The following is a 19,608-nucleotide window of genomic DNA, read 5'->3' as shown; positions in this document are numbered from 1 at the left end:
TTGTGCTCTGTGCAAAATTCTACCAAGCGGCTTCCTCTTTCATTTCTTAGCCCCAATCCATATTCACCTACTACGTTTCCTTCTCTCCCTTTTCCTACACTCAACTATTAAATTTTCATCTCCCTTCACTATCTGAATAATTTCTCTTATTTGATCATATATTTCTTCAATTTCTTCATCATCTGCAGAGCTAGTTGGCATATAAACTTGTACTACTGCAGTAGGTGTGGGCTTCGTATCTATCTTGGCCATAATAATGCGTTCACTATGCTGTTTGTAGCAGCTTACCCGCATTCCTATTTTCCTATTCATTATTAAACCTACTCCTGCATTACCCCTATTTGATTTTGTGTTTATGACCCTGTAGTCACCTGACCAAAAGTCTTGTTCCTCCTGCCACCGAACTTCACTAATTCCCATTATATCTAACTTTAACCTATCCATTTCCCTTTTTAAATTTTCTAACCTACCTGCCCGATTAAGGGATCTGACATTCCACACTCCGATCCGTGGAACACCAGGTTTTTTCCTCCTGATAACGACATCCTCTTGAGTAGTCCCCGCCCGGAGATCCGAATGGGGGACTATTTTACCTCCAGAATATTTTAACCAAGAGGATGCCATCATCATTTAAATCATACAGTAAAGCTGCATGCCTGTGCTACTCTATCCTGTGTGGGCCTTTTCATCTCCGAATAACTACTTTAACTTACATCCCTCTGAATCTGCTTACTGTATTCATCTCTTGGTTTCACTCTATGATTTGTACCCCAAACACTTCCCTCCAGTATTAAGTTGTGATCCCTTGATGCCTCAGAATGTGTCCTACTAACCAGTCCCTTCTTTTGGTTAGGTTGTACCACAAATTTTTCTTCTTCCCAATTCTATTCAGCACCTCCTCATTAGTTACACGATCTAGCCATCTAATCTTCAACATTCTTCTGTAGCACCACATTTCAAAAGCTTCTGTTTCTTCTTGTCCAAACTATTTATCATCCATGTTTCACTTCCATACATGGCTATGCTCCATACAAATACTTGCAGAAACTACTTCCTGACAAATCTATACTCAATGTTAACAAATTTCTCTTCTTCAGAAACACTTTCCTTACCATTGCCAGTCTACATTTTATATCTTCTCTCCTTCGACCAATATCAATTATTTTGCTTCCCAAATAGCAAAACTCATTTATTACTTTAAGTGTCTCATTTCTGAATCTAATTCCCTCAGTATCATCTAACTCAACTACATTCCACTATTCTCGTTTTGCTTTTGTTGATGTTCATCTTATATCCTCCTTTCAAGGCAGTGTCCATTTTGTCAACTGCTTTTCCAAGTACTTTGCTGTCTCTGACAAAATTGCAATGTCATCGACAAACCTCAAAGTTTTTATTTCTTCTCCCTGGACTTTAGTTCCTACTCCAAATTGTTCTCTTGTTTCCTGTACTGCTTGCTTAATATACAGATTGAATAACACTGGGGATAGGTTACAACGCTGTCTCACTCCCCTCGACTCTTAACTGCCACTTGATTTCTATACAAATTGTAAATTGCCTTTTGCTCCCTGCATTTACCCCTGCCACCATTATTATTTGGAAAAGAAGTATTCCAGTCAAATTTGTCAAAACCTTTCTCTCAGTCTATGAATGCTATAAACATATGTTTCTATTTCCTTAACATATCTCCTATGAGAAGCCACAGGGTTAGTATTGCCTCATGTGTTCTCACATTTCCCCTGAATCCAAACTGATCTTCCCTAGAATCCAAACTGATCTTCCCTGAGGTCAATTTCTACAAGTTTCTCCATTCTTCTGTAAAGTCGTCATATCAGTATTTTGCAGCCATGACTTATTAAACTGATAGTTCTGTAATTTTGACACCTGTCAGCACCCACTTTCTTTGGAATTGGTATTATTATATTATTCTTGAAGTCAGAGTATTTCGCCTGTCTCAGACATCTTGCTCACCAGATGAAAGAGTTCTGTCATGGCTGGCTCTCCCAAAGCTATCAGTAACTCTAATGGAATGTTGTCTACTCACGAGGCCTATTTTTACTTAAGCCTTACAATGCTTTGTCAAATTCTTCCCGCAGTATCGTATCTCCCTTCTCACCTTCCACTACATCCTCTTCTATTTCCATAATATTGTCCTTAAGTGTATCTCCCTTGTATAGACCCTCTATACACTCCTTCCACTTTTTCTGCTTTCCCTTCTTTGCTTAGGACTGGTTTTCCATCTGAGCTCCTGATATTCATACAGGTGGTTCTCTTCTCTCCAAAGGTCTCTAGTTTTCCTGTGGGCAGTATTTATCTTGCCCATGATGATGTATGCTTCTACATCCTTATATCTGCCCTCTAGCCATTCCTGCTTAGGCATTCTGCACTTCCTGTCAATCTCATATTTTTGGACATTTGTATTCCCCTATAAAAGGGGATTGCATTTTTATATTTTTCCTTTTGCCAATTAAATTCAGTATCTCTTGTGTTAACCCAAGGAGTTCTATGAGCCCTCACTTTCTTTTTTTTTACATACTTGATCCTCTGCTGCCTTCACTATTTCATCTCTAAAAGCTACTCATTCTTCTTCTATTGTATTCCTTTCCCCTTTTCTGTCAATCGATCCCTAACGCTCCCTCTCATCTCCTTAAATTCCTGCCTTTTTGTAGTTTCTCCAGTTTTAGTCTGCAGTTCATAACCAAAAAATTGGGGTTAGAATCCACATCTGTCCAAGTTTTTCAAAGTTTAAAAACCTACAAATAACTGCAAAAGTTATTGACCTTTTAAAAGCAAAGCTGACTATGCCATGCACTAAATACTTTAACAAATTCCTCCACTTTATCAATAAATGATGAAATAATTCTTTAATATTTGGTTTCCGAGACAAAATTTCTTGCAAGGCATATTAATTGTCTACCTTGGCTGTATTTGTTAGTGAAGACACTTATTTGTCCATGATACATGTCTATGTGCATAACCATTTGAAAATAGTTTACCGGCAGACAAACAAATTATATTTGGTACCAAAGACAACAGAGGTAGCTAAAGAATATGTCTTTTATAAAATCGAACATGATTTTGTTAAGAAATAACTCTTGTAGCATTAACAATTTCAGATACTATTATTAAAATATGGATAAATTAAAGGCCTACCACAAGCAGTACTCGCACCACTCCTGTAGATGACTTGAGGTGTGTTTCATCACAATATAGCACAACACCAGAGAACAGGGAAGCAGAGGGAGTCGAGCGTGGCAGCTGATGGCGATAGTTAGCGTGTGAATCCCAGGAGTGTACTGTACCACTGATGGGTGAGCCACAGTCATCATCATCACCCCCGCCCCCATCCATGGGCACTGCACTGCCAAAACCTGTTCCTGTCCGGCTACCAGCTATTTCAAAATCCTGGATCTCGTCAGGGCGATAGCTCGTGGGCTCCAGTTCGCGTATTTCCTCCAGCAGGACCTCTATTTCGTCAGTTCCGTACAGATCTGATACAGAGTTAATGTAGCGGCCGGGGCCGGGCTCCGGCTGCATGGCCCCGGCGCGGCGCAGAGCGGCGCGGACGGGGGGGCTGCTAAGCCCGCAGGCGGTGCCCTGCACCCATCCTCCTCACACAGTACTGTCCAGGGCTGCACACTCCAACCTGCACAAGGATGAACACCAAATGGATTACCAATAAATCTTTAGCAGACAGTAACTAACACAAGACAATTTTTCTTTCTGTAAGCTCACATCAGCAAAATTCTCACACAATTTTTCTGAATTTAACAATCCCTCCATTACCTCTGAATTCCACCCATCGGTGGTATTAACTGCAAGGGTGCACAGTACAACAGAAAGTAGATGTTCCCAAGAATAATGTACAATTTGCTGATCATCATCACACAGGTATATTTTATAATTCTTTTATTGTTCTTTCCCATGTCTTGGCCTAATAAGGATCAGGGTAGCCCATTAAAATGTGTGGGCACTAACACTGTGCAATTGGTTCTAATGCCTCCAGCACAATCTCAGAATATCTCACAATATAGAAACTAAAATGGTGAAGGTAAAGGGCACAGATCAAGGCATGTTCACAGAAAATGGTTACATGGGGTACTTCCACAACTGGGCATAAATAAAGAGCCACAGCTCAGACACTTTCTCGTCTTCCACCAGATACCTTCAAAATGTTACAAGGTTGGTGTGACTGGATTCCATTATGAACTGGAATCCTGTGAGGGGAGGTTGACAAGTAATGCATTCAAGCTTGTTGGATACCAAGAAAAACACTTAGGAAGATCTGGCAAAAAGTAAATTAAAGTAAAATTCTTAAGCTTCAAAATAATATATTTATTTTTCAGCACAATCATCATTAAGACTAACATATTTCTTCTAACATGTAAAAGGTTTTTTTCATTTTGTCACTAAAACATTCTTCAGACTTTTCTCAAATCCTGGACTTGACAGCTGCTTTCCCCTCGTCGTCCAAGATGTAATGATTATCTCTGAGGTCTCTCTTCAGCAGAGGAAAAAAATAAAAATTATATGCAGCAAGATCAGTTGATTAAGGAGGGTGTGGAGGCATTTCATACTTCAAGTTTTACAGAGGCTCTTCAGCCATGCGTGAAGTGTATGGATGGTGCTCTCATGCTGCAAGATTATTGGCACCAGGCTGCATGTAACACAACAAGCTCAACATAGGGGATGTTTTTAGAGCCTCTATATAGGGAGAAGAATTTACTGTTGCCCCTCATACCAGATAATCAGGCGCATAAACAAAATCAAAAGAATATTTTTTGCAAATGGTTCTGTTTTGAACTTTTTGCCTGAGGAGAAAATAGATGTCTATATTCAACACTATCTTTTCTCTTCTGGGTCATGATTATGGACCTATGACACATGCCCCCTCAATGTTCAAAAGGAAGACATGTCTTTCATCACAGTAGTGTTGCAAAAACTGCTCATAGTATTATTGTCTGCAAGACGGCATGGTACCCATTGTGCACAGATCTTACGGTATCCCAATTGTTCAATAATGAAGCTGACAGATTGCTTGGATATTTGAATATGGTTTTTGATACTCTTTCAAGTGATTCGGTGGTCATTTTAAATCCAATCATTGCGGAGTTTGTGATGTTTATCATCTGTGGCAATGATTGGACTGTTGTTTCATCAACAATTATGGGTTCCCCATTTTATTACCCATCCACTTACAGCAGACCTATCAACATCACTGTCACCTTAAACAGCCTTTAAACAATGACGACTCTCACTGAGAGTCATTTTTTTCAGCAATTTAAAATTTGATAACAGCACGGTGTATAAAGTTGTGTTCACACAGCCCTAGAACATGTCTCCATACTTCTGCTACTTAAATTAAACTGGATGAACAGAATGCATTCAAACTGCGTGTGTGCATAGAGAGGTGCTACATTCCACCTGGCATGTTTCTCAAGGTCATTTAGGTCGCATTCTACAAGCATGTGTACATTACTTTTCAGCCTACCCTCATATTTACGAAAATTTTGTCAGTGCTTTCTTAATTTAAATTGTTCATTAACTTGGTGTGTGTGTGTGTGTGTGTGTGTGTGTGTGTGTGTGTGTTTCAGTCTAACACTCTCACAAAATTCTTATCCTGACAAAGCATTAAACAGCAAAATCAACTTAAAATGCTGACATGAGCATAGATCTTTAACAGATTCCATTTCCATACAATAATCTCAAAATATGTATCTTAGAGCAAATTAGTAAATTTTGTTCAGTCAAGGGTGGACATTTCTTGCCATACTTTTAGTATTTTCTTAACCTACTTAAAATGAGTAAAGACTGGAGAAATAATGGGTTTCTTCATACGTAGTATTACTTCTACTTCACTTTCCCTTAACATTACAACTCTTGTAAAAACAACCAGTTAATAGTTATTCAAATTTGTTAGCATTATATGTGTTGAGATCATTTGGCATTTATGCAATTGTATAGTTCTATTTCATTACCTTCGTCACATATAATTCCGAACTGCTGTAATCCATCATGTTTACATTTAGTCTAAGTCTGATAATTCAAGGAAGCATCTGGCCCATTCCTATTTAAGAAGAGAAACTTCAATAACATCAAGCTGATCTATGTATTCCTTCCAAGACCAGTGTCATTTTGAATAAAATTGTTTTGGGCATTAGATCACGTCACTGTAAAATACTAAAGCAACTAAACTGCCAATATTTCAACCAACTTGCTGTGGTCCCCTTCACGATGCTTGACTGCTGGATACTAATGAAAGGCTTCCCTACATACTCTCTATTTCAGTTACCTTGTAGCCCCTGATGTCACATGTCTGGGACATCACTGGACAATTTGAAGAGATGTTGCTATGCTGGAAGATGGCTGTATGGTAGGCTACTGCCTGTGCTACCCTAGTGGAATGCAACCGTAGCAGGTGATTGCTAGGAGAGAGCATACTAGCAAAGTACTGCCTGTGCCACTCTCGTAAGTGATTGGTATGCAATTCTAATTGGTGATTGGTAGGCAATAGCAAATTGACAGCTAGTATCCCTTGGATAGTGTTTTCCTGCAGCAAAGCAATAAGGCCACATGGCAATTCTCTATTGGCTGCTGTTTCTGTTGCTAAAACCAAGTCAAGTGGTGCTGCTGGCTGGCGAACAAACATGGCCTGCTGGGTTGGAATCAGTGGCAGCCTGGTCATAGGTAACTTATAGTCACCCTCCATGTTCATGCTGTTAGGGTATTTGGTTATTTCCTTATTTTACACTAGTGTATCCACAGCTGCTGAAGAAGCACACAAGGCTCTAGAAAATTTATAGAACAGCTACATTCCTGGTCGTTGCTTGCTGATTTGGGGGAGAGGACTACATTCCTGGTGGTGTTCAGCTACAGATGACTTCTTATTCTGTCCCAGTTGTATGTAACATTCATGCTCCAACATTCAAGTGCTAATGGGTATCTGGTTTTACCAATGTAGACTTCATTGCATTTACTCTGAAGTTCGTAGATGTGTGCAATGTGGAGAGCATCCATGGAACTTGTGTATTATTCTGAAATATGGGTTTGATTCCTCCACGACACAGAATCTTGCCTACACCATCACTGATGTGTCTCGCATAAAATAGATGAGCAACTGAAAGATTTTCTTCTGTACCTTTGTTTGTTTTGTCGTCCCGCATAACACGTTGTATGTCTGTTGTTCTACCCATTCACACAAGATATTGTCTTGAGCTCATTCAGTCCATGTTCTATGTGGACAGCATCACTAAAGCGGTGAGCTCGGGCTGTCAGCGTGTACAGCACAGTGTTCTTTTGGGCTGTATGGTGATGTGAATTCGCATGCGGGTGTCTGTTGATGTGTATCAGCCTTCTGTAGACTTTATGTCACAGTATGCCAGTTCATTCTATACACCTCCAATCTAACAAAGAAAGAAATCCGTTTTTTTCCATTTCTACAGCAAACTTTACAGTCTTATACAAACTATTGAGGTGCTCATGAAATCTAATTCTGCTTGCTCATGAAATAAAATGATCGTATTGCATTGTTGGCCGGGAGGCCCCATTCGGGGGAGTTCGGCCACCGTATTGCAAGTCCTTTTTAGTTGACGCCACTTCGGCGACTTGCGAGTCAATGATAATGAAAATAATGATGGACACGCAACACCCAGTCCCCTGCTGGGAATAGAACCCGGGCCCCTTGCGTGCTGGACAGTAACGCTACCGTTAAACTACGGAGGCGGACTCTGCTTGCTCATGAGGCCTTGTGACGAATGTGTCGTCCATATACCTCAGCCCACAGCGTGTGAGCAGTAGGGAATTTACATTCATCAGTATCCTGCTATTAACTGTCCTGAAGATGACCACAGAAAGTCCACTGATACATCAGTGATTTAGACACTTTAGTGTTTTACAATGACATGGCCTAACGCTCAAAATGATTTTATTCAATATGCATTCCTTTGTTCTAATGGCTAACAACTACATTGTTTGATGGTTGATGCTAAATACTCACTACACAGGCCATAGAACCACAGTAGTGGGAAGTAAGAATTTTTGCATCAATCTACCTTTATATACATAACGCACTCAGAAAGTCCGGTAACAGGTGTAAAGGAGTGGCTCACCAGCTTTTAACACAGAGGCTTTGTTTCTCAATATATCCAGTCTCAGTCAATGCGTAAAGTTTGATACTCAAGGTCTCTGTCTTTCCAACAGCCATCTTAACTCACTGGTTACTTCTGTTATAGATCTGATTATCACCGTTATAACACACGGACTAAGTAACTGATTAATTCAGATTTAATGTGCAATTCTTCCAATGTCTAATAAACATTAACAAGCAATACTTGCTACAGAAAAACAATATTGAGTGCACTACACGTCTGATAAATATTAAGAGACTACACATAAATTACAAAACCCAGCAAAACAGTGTATGTGCATGTGTGCGTGCGCACACTCGTGCATGCACACACCGCGTTTGAGCACTTGTCATAAAGAATTTCATCAGAAATATAATGTATTTATTAATTTATGAACTTCTCTTACAATCCACATTTTCCATGGGTTGCATTCTGTTGCTCTGCAATTTCTAGAAAAAAATGGGTAACATTCTACACTGTGATGGTCATTCATTTAAGGTATTAAGTTATAGCAGGTAGCAGTGGTTACCTTTTGTGGTGTGAGTTACATATGCATCTTTCCTCCTAACAGTCAATAGCAGCATTAACATGAAAGTGTAATAATTAGGAATAGAAACACTTCTGGGACTAAAAGAAAATACATCAACAATGCCATACTGCACAGCATCAATACTGTAATTTACTATCCATCAATGTTCAACACATTTGAGGCTTATACCACCAATTTTGATATTCTATATTCTTATAAACATTGAAACAGTATCCATTTTGTCCCATTGAATATTTATTTTCCTTGTATTTATTTGTGCCACCATACACAGTGATTTGATTCAAACCAGTAGCCTGAAATTATGCACCGGCAAGATACAACCAAGAAAATTATTTTCATAGGTAAAATTACGAAACAGCAGTTACTTTTCAACTGGAAGCAAATGTTGCATCTTACTCATCAAAGGATATTACGAAACCTATCTTGGTAGCACTACTTATTTACATAGCACTGTTACTGAAGGCTTACTGGTGGATTGCCTTTACAGTGTCTATGCAAAGAAGCAGTGTCTCTAAAAATTACCAAACTTAAATCTGTTAGTACAGTTGACTTAATTTAGGAAAAAAATCTGTACAGCAGTGTTACCACACACAATGATAAATTTAAAGTTTTGTAATCTGATACTGAAAGGAGTAAATCAAGTGGGACACTAAAACCTGTGGAGAGACTGTCTACAACAGTGGTCATCAAACTGTGGCCGGTGGTCCAAATGTGGACCGCATCAGGTATTCGTGTGACTTGCGGTCCTCAGCTGTATGTCATTAAAACATACAGCTGAGAATGGTGGGTTGCACAAACACCTGATTCGGGACACATGTAACCCTTGAGCCACAGTTTGACAACTACTAGTCTATAGTATTCAACAGTTGCATACCCACAACAGATAAAAATGTGTCAACCACCTTAGTTTCCAGTTATAAATACTAAAATCAAATGCCATGATACTATGTGAATGAGAAATGATTTGTTTGAATGTGTTATGCTATGGACAAAATGACTCAGAATTATTTTCATAGGTGTGTGTGTTTTGGAGAAAACACTGATGAGGACATCTGAGATGGAGCACAAACTTGCGACAGACAAGGATCAGGAGAGAAATCTGCAGTGGTCTCATTCCCTTCACAATACACTGTACATTTTCAGTTTTTTTAAGTTAACATTGATTTCAATATGCACTATAACAACTTCCCATTATGACACACAACCAGGGCTGCAGATACGAAGCAGCAAGTCACTGTGTGCACAGACAGGTGAACATAGGCAGCATATCCTATAGCAGAGAGCAGTGGGATGAGGATTGGCCAATCTTGTGAGAAAAGCTGATGGCACAAGTAACTGTATGGTGGGAAATGTTTGCAGTCAGGTGCCGAAGCAAAATGATTTAACAACAAACAATAACTGTTAAGCATTGCCACCAACAAAAAATGAAGGATAAATCTGTTTATATACTTACTGTATTACTACTATTTTTAATTACGCTGAAACAGATTTTTCATGAAACAACGGTGGTAATTATGTTAATCTGAAAAGAGCTGAAGGTACCACAAAGGTGTAAGGATATAATACAGATAAAATTCCCTACTGATTCAATAACATGTATCCACGGTGTGGCAAGCACACAAGAGCTCAATTGTGATACAAAATGATATGTCACAAAAGTGAAACAACTGCATTACAAACAGTATACGAGGAGGATATATTTGTATGGTGATGAATTTATGGGGTTCAGTACAGTCCATCACCTCCAATAAAAAATATTTAAATGGTATGCCTCTAATTCACACCTCAAGTAGCAGCCACCTACAGAGAAACACTCATAGCAGCCAATGAATGCTGCTTCTCAAAGAGGCAAGAAGAAGAAAATGAAGCGGTACAGACACTACAATGACTCAATGAAGCTCCATTAAGCAGCTCTTTGTGCAGTGTGTGTGTGTGTGTGTGTGTGTGTGTGTGTGTGTGTGTGTGTGTGTGAGTGTGTGTGTGTGTGCACCTAAAAAAGATTACGTTGGTATCAAACATGTAAGTGTATTCAAGGGGAGGTCAGAGGCCTGCTAGAGGAAAGTTTAGAAAAAATGGGAAGTACAGCGAAGGTGGATGTTTCAGAGTAGAGAAAGGAGAAACAGATACAGAAATATTTCTGTGGGTGACGTAAGGTGGAGTAGAAATGTAACATGGAGAAAATTAGGAGAGACTGAGACAAAAAATACATATATTCAGAAAATCAGAAGTTAGGAATGAAATGAAATGATCATATGGCCGTAATGGCCCACGCAGGGGAGTTCTGCCGCTGTATTGCGAGTCCTTTCTACCTGACACCACTTCGGTGACGTGTGTTAATGATAATGAAAATGATGATGGACAGACAACACGCAGTCTCCTGCCGGGAATCAAACCCAGGCCCCTTGTGTGGTAGGCAGAAATGCTACCTCTATGCTACAGAGGCGGACAGAAGCTGGGAAGAACACAAATGGTACAGGTTGTATGTGGTAGTTGTCACAGGTGACTAGTTCTAATGAGACAGGGCATGCTATTGATAGGGTTTTAAAAGAACTGGTGAGCAGATATAAAAAAAATTATCAGGCACAAAGACAATAAAATACAGTTCATTTAAGTGAAAAACAATGAAATAACTGAACTTCATGAAAAAATTAATTTACTGTAGCAAAAATGCAAATTATAACATAATGCATTAATGTTACAATTTTTGCAAAATTTTTCTACAACAGAGTAGAAAGAATTGTACAAAGGAAAGTTCTTTAATATTATATTCAATTACATTTAATATGAATAATCATGGTGAAATTTGCCAAAATGCCAATTGTTTTGAAATGGCTCTGGAAGATATAGATTTAAGAACTTCAGTAAATGAAAACATGTGGAATAAACTAATTTTGGCTTTTTATCATTTATAGTTACAGATGCACATTTCCAATTAGGGTTGTGATTTACCTGTAGTGTCAAACACTGAACAACATCTACTTCTTGCATTTTATTGTTTAAACAGGAAATTTTTATAGATTATGGAGTACAACAAGAAGTACTGTACCGAGTTGGACATGCTGCATCTTATCACAATTTAATCATAAGCCATTGGTCTCAAACCTTTGAGTGACATTTTTAAATATTTCATTATTAGCCTGTTCTGTAAGAGGACTGGTACTACCTTTTATTTCTATACCAGCATTGTCTACAGAGAGGTGACAATTTGCATTTTGACAATGCAAATGAAATATCATTTACGTTTATCAGACGTAGAAGACCCAAAATGGAACTCTATGGTACACCATGTAAAGATATGATCCAAATTCTGAGTGCTACACAGCTCAGTAATTTATTGCCCCTTCTTTTCCAAAACATTTTAATTTTTGCATGAGGATATGCGCTTTGCACTTAGTCCCCACACAATTCCTAGTGGTGGTAATTTCTGGTTCATTGATTCTAATGTGCCTCCCATTAACAGAAATAGATTCTGTTGTTTGCTAATGAAGATATTTTGCAATGTCTGTTAAAAATGGTTGTGTACATGATATTCTTGACTTTTTTTAAATGATAGCAGTAATGAAGGATCAGTAATTTTTTTTACGGTTGTTTTATCCCTCATTTGTGAAGTTACTTGACAACAGCTTATTTAAGCATGTCTAGGAAAGTACCACTATGGTACAATCCATACAAATAATTATGTTGGTGCCCGCCCCCGCTAGCTGAGTGGTCAGTGCGACAGAATGTCAATCCTAAGGGCCAGGTTCGATTCCCGTCTGGGTCCGCTCAGGGACTGCGTGTTATGTTGTCTTAATCATCATCATTTCATCCCCCTTGACGCGCAAGTCACCGAAGTGGCGTCAAATCGAAAGACTTTGATTCGGCGAACGGTCTACCCAACGGGAGGCCCTAGTCACGTGACATTTTATTAATTTAGTACATTAAAGACAGAACAACATTCCACTAGCTCAAATGGCTCTGAGCACTATGGGACTTAACATCTGAGGTCATCAGTCCCCTAACATTTCATTATTTTACTACTGATTTCATCACAATCACTCAAACACTCGCTTTGAACAGTGTTGACAACACTGAAAACTTAATTCGAAGATGTAGGATGCAGTTGAATTTTATCAACCATGTTTTGGAACAATTCTCAGAAGCTATAGACTTTCCAGTAACTAATTCCAAAATTTAAGTTGTCTACAAAATATTTGCAGAAGCAGATAATACCCAAAAAATAAACCAATGTTGTGATAATGAGACTGAGTTAGCAAAGCCAATGAATGTGAAATAAAGGTCATGGTATCAGACTGGTATGTAGTGTAGCTTGAGATTACATTTGCATCACATTTAACACGCACAGACACATGTAATGCACTTTTCAATATAAAAGCTAAAACTGCAGTGTAAAGCCAGAAAACCAATATTAGGTAATGGGCAAGTTTCCATCACGTATTTTTATGTGTATCACATACATATATCATACATTAAAAAAAACAAGGGGGCCTGCTATGTATCTTTTATCAGCACAATGGACCATTTAAAAGTCACAATCAAAATTACAGAGTGGAGCAAAGATTATGGATTACCATTCTGTATGAGTAGTACAGCTCAACAAGTAAGTGTCCAATCTACAAATACAAACATCCAAAGATAAATCCTTAATTGGTCCAAGGACTTTACTGCCACTTATAGCTTCTTTCATCTGGTATTTGCTAATGTTAAAAATTCCAAGGTGCACCTTTGCTTAAGAATGACACAGAACATTGTTTACATGCTTCAAATTTTCATCTGATGACAGCAGTAGTCAATATATTGTCATTAGTAAGTCTTCACGAATAACACTGCTTAGTATTCCATTGTTAGTTCTGTACATCAACAAGATACATGAGTCAGAATGGACTCAAATTTACCAAGGAAAGATAAACAAAAAGCCCAAAATAGTATATTGTATAACAGGGAAAAAAACTGTATAATAAATTCCCCTAGGAAATGGAAGACATTACTAAAATAACCTGTAAAAGGCTGCTAAAACATTATGCGTAACTAATGCATACTACAAAATAATTAAAGATTACTGTGATAATTCTGTAGTGGGTAATAATGAAAGAGGTTAACTACACCCTGTTGCATTTCTATACATTTTCATGGTGTACTGCTTTTGCAAGAAAGTAATGTGTCACAATCTAAAGTGCATGCTAGTAAAGTCTTGCCGATTTTTTTTTTTTTTTCCCCAGGTGGACAGATGGGAGGAAAGAAAGGAAACATGGAGCATCCTTGAATGTTGGTGGCCCAGGAATTGGTTGTCCAAACAGGCAGGAGCTAACGCATTGGGGCATAGCAGCATCTTCATGCCCAAGAAGTCACCAGTGGGTCTGTAGGTGTGTATGGCGACGAAGAGCAAAACTATATTTCTATATTATTAGTTATCAGAAGATATTTGTTTTTAAATGAAAGAACACTGTACAATGGAGGGCAAATGACTGAGGTGGTGCAACTGTTAAGGCACTGGCCTCATTTTTGGGAGGATGGTGTTCACTCTGTCTGGCCATTCTGATTAGGATTCTCTGTAGTTTTCCTAGATTACTTCAGGCAAATGCTGGATGGTTTCTCCATCAAGGCATACTTGAGACAGCATATGTAAGTGTATATATTCCGAGCTACTGATTTTTATTGTATTATTATTATTATTATTATTATTATTTGCTTTTATGGCTTTATTGGATCACTTTAGTCAATCTTTCCTGGTCCTCTTCCTCTTCCTTCTTTCTTAACTGCCCAGTATCTTTTCATTCATTCTGATCTTTCCTATCTTTCCTCATCTGTAAATACCCTCTTCATTGTGTGATGTTTGTCTACTTTTGGTTTAAATCTTATTTCTTGTCTTTCAGTTTCTTGAAATTTTCTGTCTTGTTTTGCACACCATGCAAGGTTATATCCAGTTCTCCCATATCCTCTTCAATTTCCTTGATTCATCCTATTGGGGGTTCAGATTCCACAGTTTCTGCATAATTTTTCTTGCTAATCTGATTACTGGTGTCGTTATGTGGCCAAAAGAAAAAAATCCTCTTTTTACATATAGTATCTGTGATTGATTCCAGTTCCCTGTACACTACTTCATTCAGCACTATCCTCCATTGTCCTTCCTTCCAGTATTTTTTATTTATGCAAGTTCTTGCTATTCTTCTCTCTACTTTTAATATTTTGTCGACTCTGTTTCTCTGAGTGATTTTAAAAAAGAGTCTCTGGCTGAACACATCTTGTAGTGTTTTAATTTTGTTTGAATTGATAGATATTTCTTATTGTATGTGGACCCTGTTAGTTTTCGAGATTTTGTCATTTTCTTGGTTCTTTCTCGTCAATCAGGTTTTTCATACAAGTTGTATGTTATAATCTCTTCAACATATTTATACTGCTTCACTATTTTAATTTTATGTGGTCTATTACTAGTGGGTCTGTTACCATCATCTCAGTCTTTTCGAAAGATATCTGGAGTCCTACTTTTGTGCTATATTTTGCAGGTGCATTATTTGATTTCTAGCTCCTTGTACATTATTTGCTAGTAATGTCAAGTCATCTAAGAATCCCAAACAATGTAACTTAATGGTTGCTGTGACATCGCCTATTGGTGCATATTCTGATAGTTTGGTTGTTGGTTGGTGAAATCAAAGAATGTGAAAGCAAAAAAACCTGTTTTTGACCACATTCTGAACTGTAGATTAGGCCAGGGACTAGTTTAGGTCGGAAGGCGAATGTTTAGTTGGGCTTTATTATGCCAACAAATGTGAAAGCAAAAAAAAATCTGCTTCTCAAAAAATTGATCCGTTTCTTTCCCATTAAAAAAACTAAATAAATAAATATAATGCCACTGATATATGGCATTATATTCCCTTTGTTGCACGTGTTCTACTTCACTGGTAAAAGCTGACAACTTGTATAAGATATTCCACATTATAGAGTAATAGAACAATTTTTAATTAAATTCTGAAGTTCGCAAATACTAATACCAGAATTTTTTTCAAAATTAATTCTAGATAAAGCAGATACTGATGACCCAAAGTTTGGCTGTGTGCAGCTAGTTCAATTACTACCTCTTAGCCTTGTCTAACCACTCATATTGAAAAGTTCACTTACAATCAGACCTACAGAGGACTTTATTAGGTTCAACTAATCTTTCAGTTTGTTCCACTTAAGACAGGTTAAGAGTAACAGAGGCAGATTAATGGATAATACAAAATGAATGCAACAGGTTCTCCATGTGGTTCTCTGGCGATGATCAAAACACTGGTCAGACTGCAAAACTGAGACTACGATCTTCAAAACTAAAACAAGGACACACACTAGGCATACTCAACAACAGTCACTCATAAGTTACTGCCTACCACAAAAAGAAATGCTTGGTCATTTACATAAAATTGAGACTAGTTGTGGCCGACATTAACATTAACATGAACATGAAACTGTAATTATACTATTGGTGTAGGGCATATGACCAATTCTAAATAATTAGGAGGTTATCCTTGGATTAATAAAGAAAATTGAGTGAATAAAATAAATATGTGTCTCAATGTGCAGCTCTGATTGATATGTGATGTCACAATACATCCAATCATGGTGTATGACAGAGCATAAAACAGTCATTTAATTTTTTTACTGTTATGCCTCATACCTTGTAGCAAGTCATCCTAGTTGACACAATGGAATGTTAATGTGTCAAGAATCTTAATGGGACTATAGTGTGACATGTGGGGACGAGACAGTGTGGCACACACTAGAAGTCATTGCCAGCATTATGCCCTTGGAAGTCAATACTCGAGGAGTAAGCCTAGCACAAATGATAAATGTTTTGTCAATATGATATTTTTATGCAGCAGTAAACCAAGTTGTTCTTGAAGAAAAATAAATGGTAAAGAATTTTTCTCTTAGCCCAGTTAATTAAACTAATTGGGTTTTAAGAGTCTTATAAAGCCATATTAGATCATCTTTGAGAAAAAAAAGAGGTGGTTCACATAAAATGTCAAAACTGTACAATGCAGTTGGTAGAATCTCTCTGGTGCAATACATTTTACAACCATCAAATTAATTCATGTAACTGACCTGCTCATAGCAACATGGTAAATGTAATGCTTTTGATTCAAGAGCTGACAAACTGAGATGTACATCCCAGTACCATTCTGATGTGACAAATTTTCCGCCAACGCATTGACAAGTGTGCTCTTATCACATTTCCACTCTTGCTCTACATTCTGTAGTATTCCTGAAAAAATAAATATTTTTTTGTAATATTCGAAGTATTTCCTTAACTTTTGTCTAACACAGAATACTTGTAAAGGCAACTACAAATTCCCTGAATTGTCTTGATAAAAAGAATTATCAAATCCCATAAATCAACAATTCATACAACAACAACTTTTCTTAATAGAACAGCATCTTTCTTCAAACGCATCTCACTAATGTTGGTGTGTGGGAAAAGGGAAGTCACATAACATAGTGAATATGAGAGTAAAGAGAGATTTAGGTTACATTATTGATAGCATAGTGTCTCTCAATGAATACTACAATTATTGTGAAGATGATAGTCTTTTGAATCAAAGTAAACAACGTGACATTATTGTCTCTGTATTTTATTTTCACAATTACTGATAATGGGGTGCACAGGTAACTAGAATTATATTCGGCTAAAGTTTCTTCTGCAATTGATTCATTAGATTCAGATTAATTAAGATACTACTAAATCTGTTTCTAAGGACATAATTTCTCGGCCAAATAGAGAAATTAATACAACACAATTAGTAATCACATATGTGGAGAAACATCTCAGATAAGAAAATAGCGAAGCTATGTGACAATCTACTAGAAATGCACAACGAATTTACCATAGAGAGTACTTCTAAGGTTATAAACAACACGCGGTGTTTTGATATTATTATTGATATGAGACTTGAAAAAATATACCTCTGCAGACTGAATGCATTCATTCTGCCTTCTTACGGTGCCGTTGTTTTGTAAAATACACTTCCCTGGCTCTTTAGAACACAAAAACGTCCCTGAAGCTAACAGGTACTAACACACGGGCCACCCACGTTTCACAAAACGGTTCATCAACTCTCACGTTCCGAACTGCCACAAATCGTCAAGTACACATCAAAAACGCTGATATAAATGTTCGATTTTTTCTCCCCATGCACTCCTATTTTGATATTTACCCAAAATACACTATTTTGAAATTGCAAATTTTATTTACGTAATTGTGCAAAACGGTTCTAGTGTTCATAAAAATGAAAATATTGTACTATAATCGTCTCCGTCTGACGTTTTTTGAGCCGGTTTTCTCTCAATGCATTCATGTACATTTCTTCTAAAGCAACCACCAATTGCCAAATGCCTATTCGCCATGTTTACGATACTGACACCAACTGCTTCTGCTTTCCTCGAAAACACGAATGTCGATTATGAACATTTTCCAATAAACTTTCAGCATCCCTCATGTTTACTTGCCCATTATGCACTCAGAATTGTCTCAGTATGTTCCGATACAGATGGTAACTACTATACAGAAATATTTATCAGAATATAGTGATAATACCATTTTTCAACTTCAAAGCAGCCAGGATTTTATTAACATAAGTGCTAATTCTGTGACTGATCAATTGATCTCATTTTGTAAATAGATTGACGTCATTTTCCAGTCGTATTTTATACAGCAATGCATGCACATAATTATGAACGTCAGTGTTCGATCCCACATACATTTCGTAAACTAAGTTGGCCAACCTACACTGAAAACAAACTTCTGTGATAAGACATGTGATCGCAGCTGTCAGGAAACAGTTTTGAAAGATTGGGAAAGAGTACGAGTGAGCAGAGTGTGGGTGTCGCGTGTGTTTATGAATATATAGTGGAAGTTTGAACACATTAACAATGATGTCAGAAAGAGATTATGCACCACTGAGTACAGCTTGTGTTAGAGCACTTAATGACAAGTTGTACGACAAAAGAAAAGCAGCGGCTGTAGAAATAGAGAAGTATGTATGGAATAGTTCATCAATAACCACACGACTAAGTCACAACTCACACACGTTATTAAATGCGATATTGACAGCAATACCTCAGCACTCTTCTCTAGGCAGTAACATATTCCACTGTATATTAGATTGTTAGAGAAACTGTGAAAGATATAGACAATATATTTATTAGATGAATGAAATTATTTGTTGAATAAATAAGGAATGGGGTATCAAACTTCCAACACATGTGATGCATTACAACATTGACTATAGAATACAATAGGGTCTAAATTACGAAACTGTTCTCTCATAGTGTCGTAGTTCTCAATTGAAACGTGGTCGTTGATGGAATGCTGCAAGGTACATTCTTCATTGCATCACGGTTGTGAAATCATGTGTCCTTAATTAAGCTTCACACCACACCCCCTAACACACAGTGTTAGACCCCTTGGAAACTTGGAGACGCTGAAAGCTATTAAAAAGAAAAAAATTAAGATAGGGTTCACAGTTTATCACGAGAAATTAGATCCCGTACCAGTTTTTGCTAGCTTGTAGTGGGTTTTTTGTTAGTGCATGTGAACTGGAAATAGACCAGGACGTGGTATCTGAACATTCTATAGGCCTATCCTAAAAGATATTTGAGCATTTTAGTTGAAATGGTCAGTTTTGTGCTTTCACATCCTTAAAGTAGGCCTGCTCTGGAGTAATGAATTACTATTAATTTAGAATTTTCTGAAGTATCACACTGGAATGACACACTGTATCTACAGACTTTTTTTACACTACTCAGAGCAGCTCTCCCCCACCCCCCCCCCCTCTGCCTCCCCCCAGTTTGACATACACAACTTCCCAGCCTGTATTTCCACTGTCATATCATCTGCTCCAGTGCTATCACTGTTAAGATTTAAACCCATCAAAGGGAGAATGTGACTGAATAACCAAATAA

The 19,608-nt window shown here is 37.6% G+C and overlaps 2 protein-coding genes across 2 annotated transcripts in view; one reads left to right on the top strand and one right to left on the bottom strand.

Annotated features, from left to right (window-relative positions):
- The window catches only part of LOC126272039 (uncharacterized), a 131,990-nt gene extending 113,801 nt beyond the window's left edge, over positions 1–18,189 (bottom strand). The window contains exons 1-3 of the mRNA XM_049974553.1: positions 17,611–18,189; positions 16,753–16,912; positions 3,151–3,643 (exon numbers count right to left, since the gene is read on the bottom strand). Coding sequence (XP_049830510.1) covers positions 3,151–3,534 — 384 coding nt within the window. The 5' untranslated portion in view covers positions 3,535–3,643; positions 16,753–16,912; positions 17,611–18,189. The remainder of the gene's footprint in view (positions 1–3,150; positions 3,644–16,752; positions 16,913–17,610) is intronic.
- Positions 18,190–18,436: 247 nt separating this feature from the next.
- LOC126272038 (protein VAC14 homolog) overlaps positions 18,437–19,608 on the top strand; it is a 106,586-nt gene continuing 105,414 nt past the window's right edge. Inside the window, exon 1 of the mRNA XM_049974552.1 lies at positions 18,437–18,680. Within this exon, the coding sequence (XP_049830509.1) occupies positions 18,577–18,680 (104 nt within the window). The 5' untranslated portion in view covers positions 18,437–18,576. The remainder of the gene's footprint in view (positions 18,681–19,608) is intronic.

This window comes from Schistocerca gregaria, chromosome 5, assembly GCF_023897955.1.
Source record: "Schistocerca gregaria isolate iqSchGreg1 chromosome 5, iqSchGreg1.2, whole genome shotgun sequence".
NCBI classification, from domain to species: domain Eukaryota; kingdom Metazoa; phylum Arthropoda; class Insecta; order Orthoptera; family Acrididae; genus Schistocerca; species Schistocerca gregaria.
Note: the sequence above shows the minus strand (reverse complement) of the source record. Positions and strands in the feature narration are given on the sequence as shown.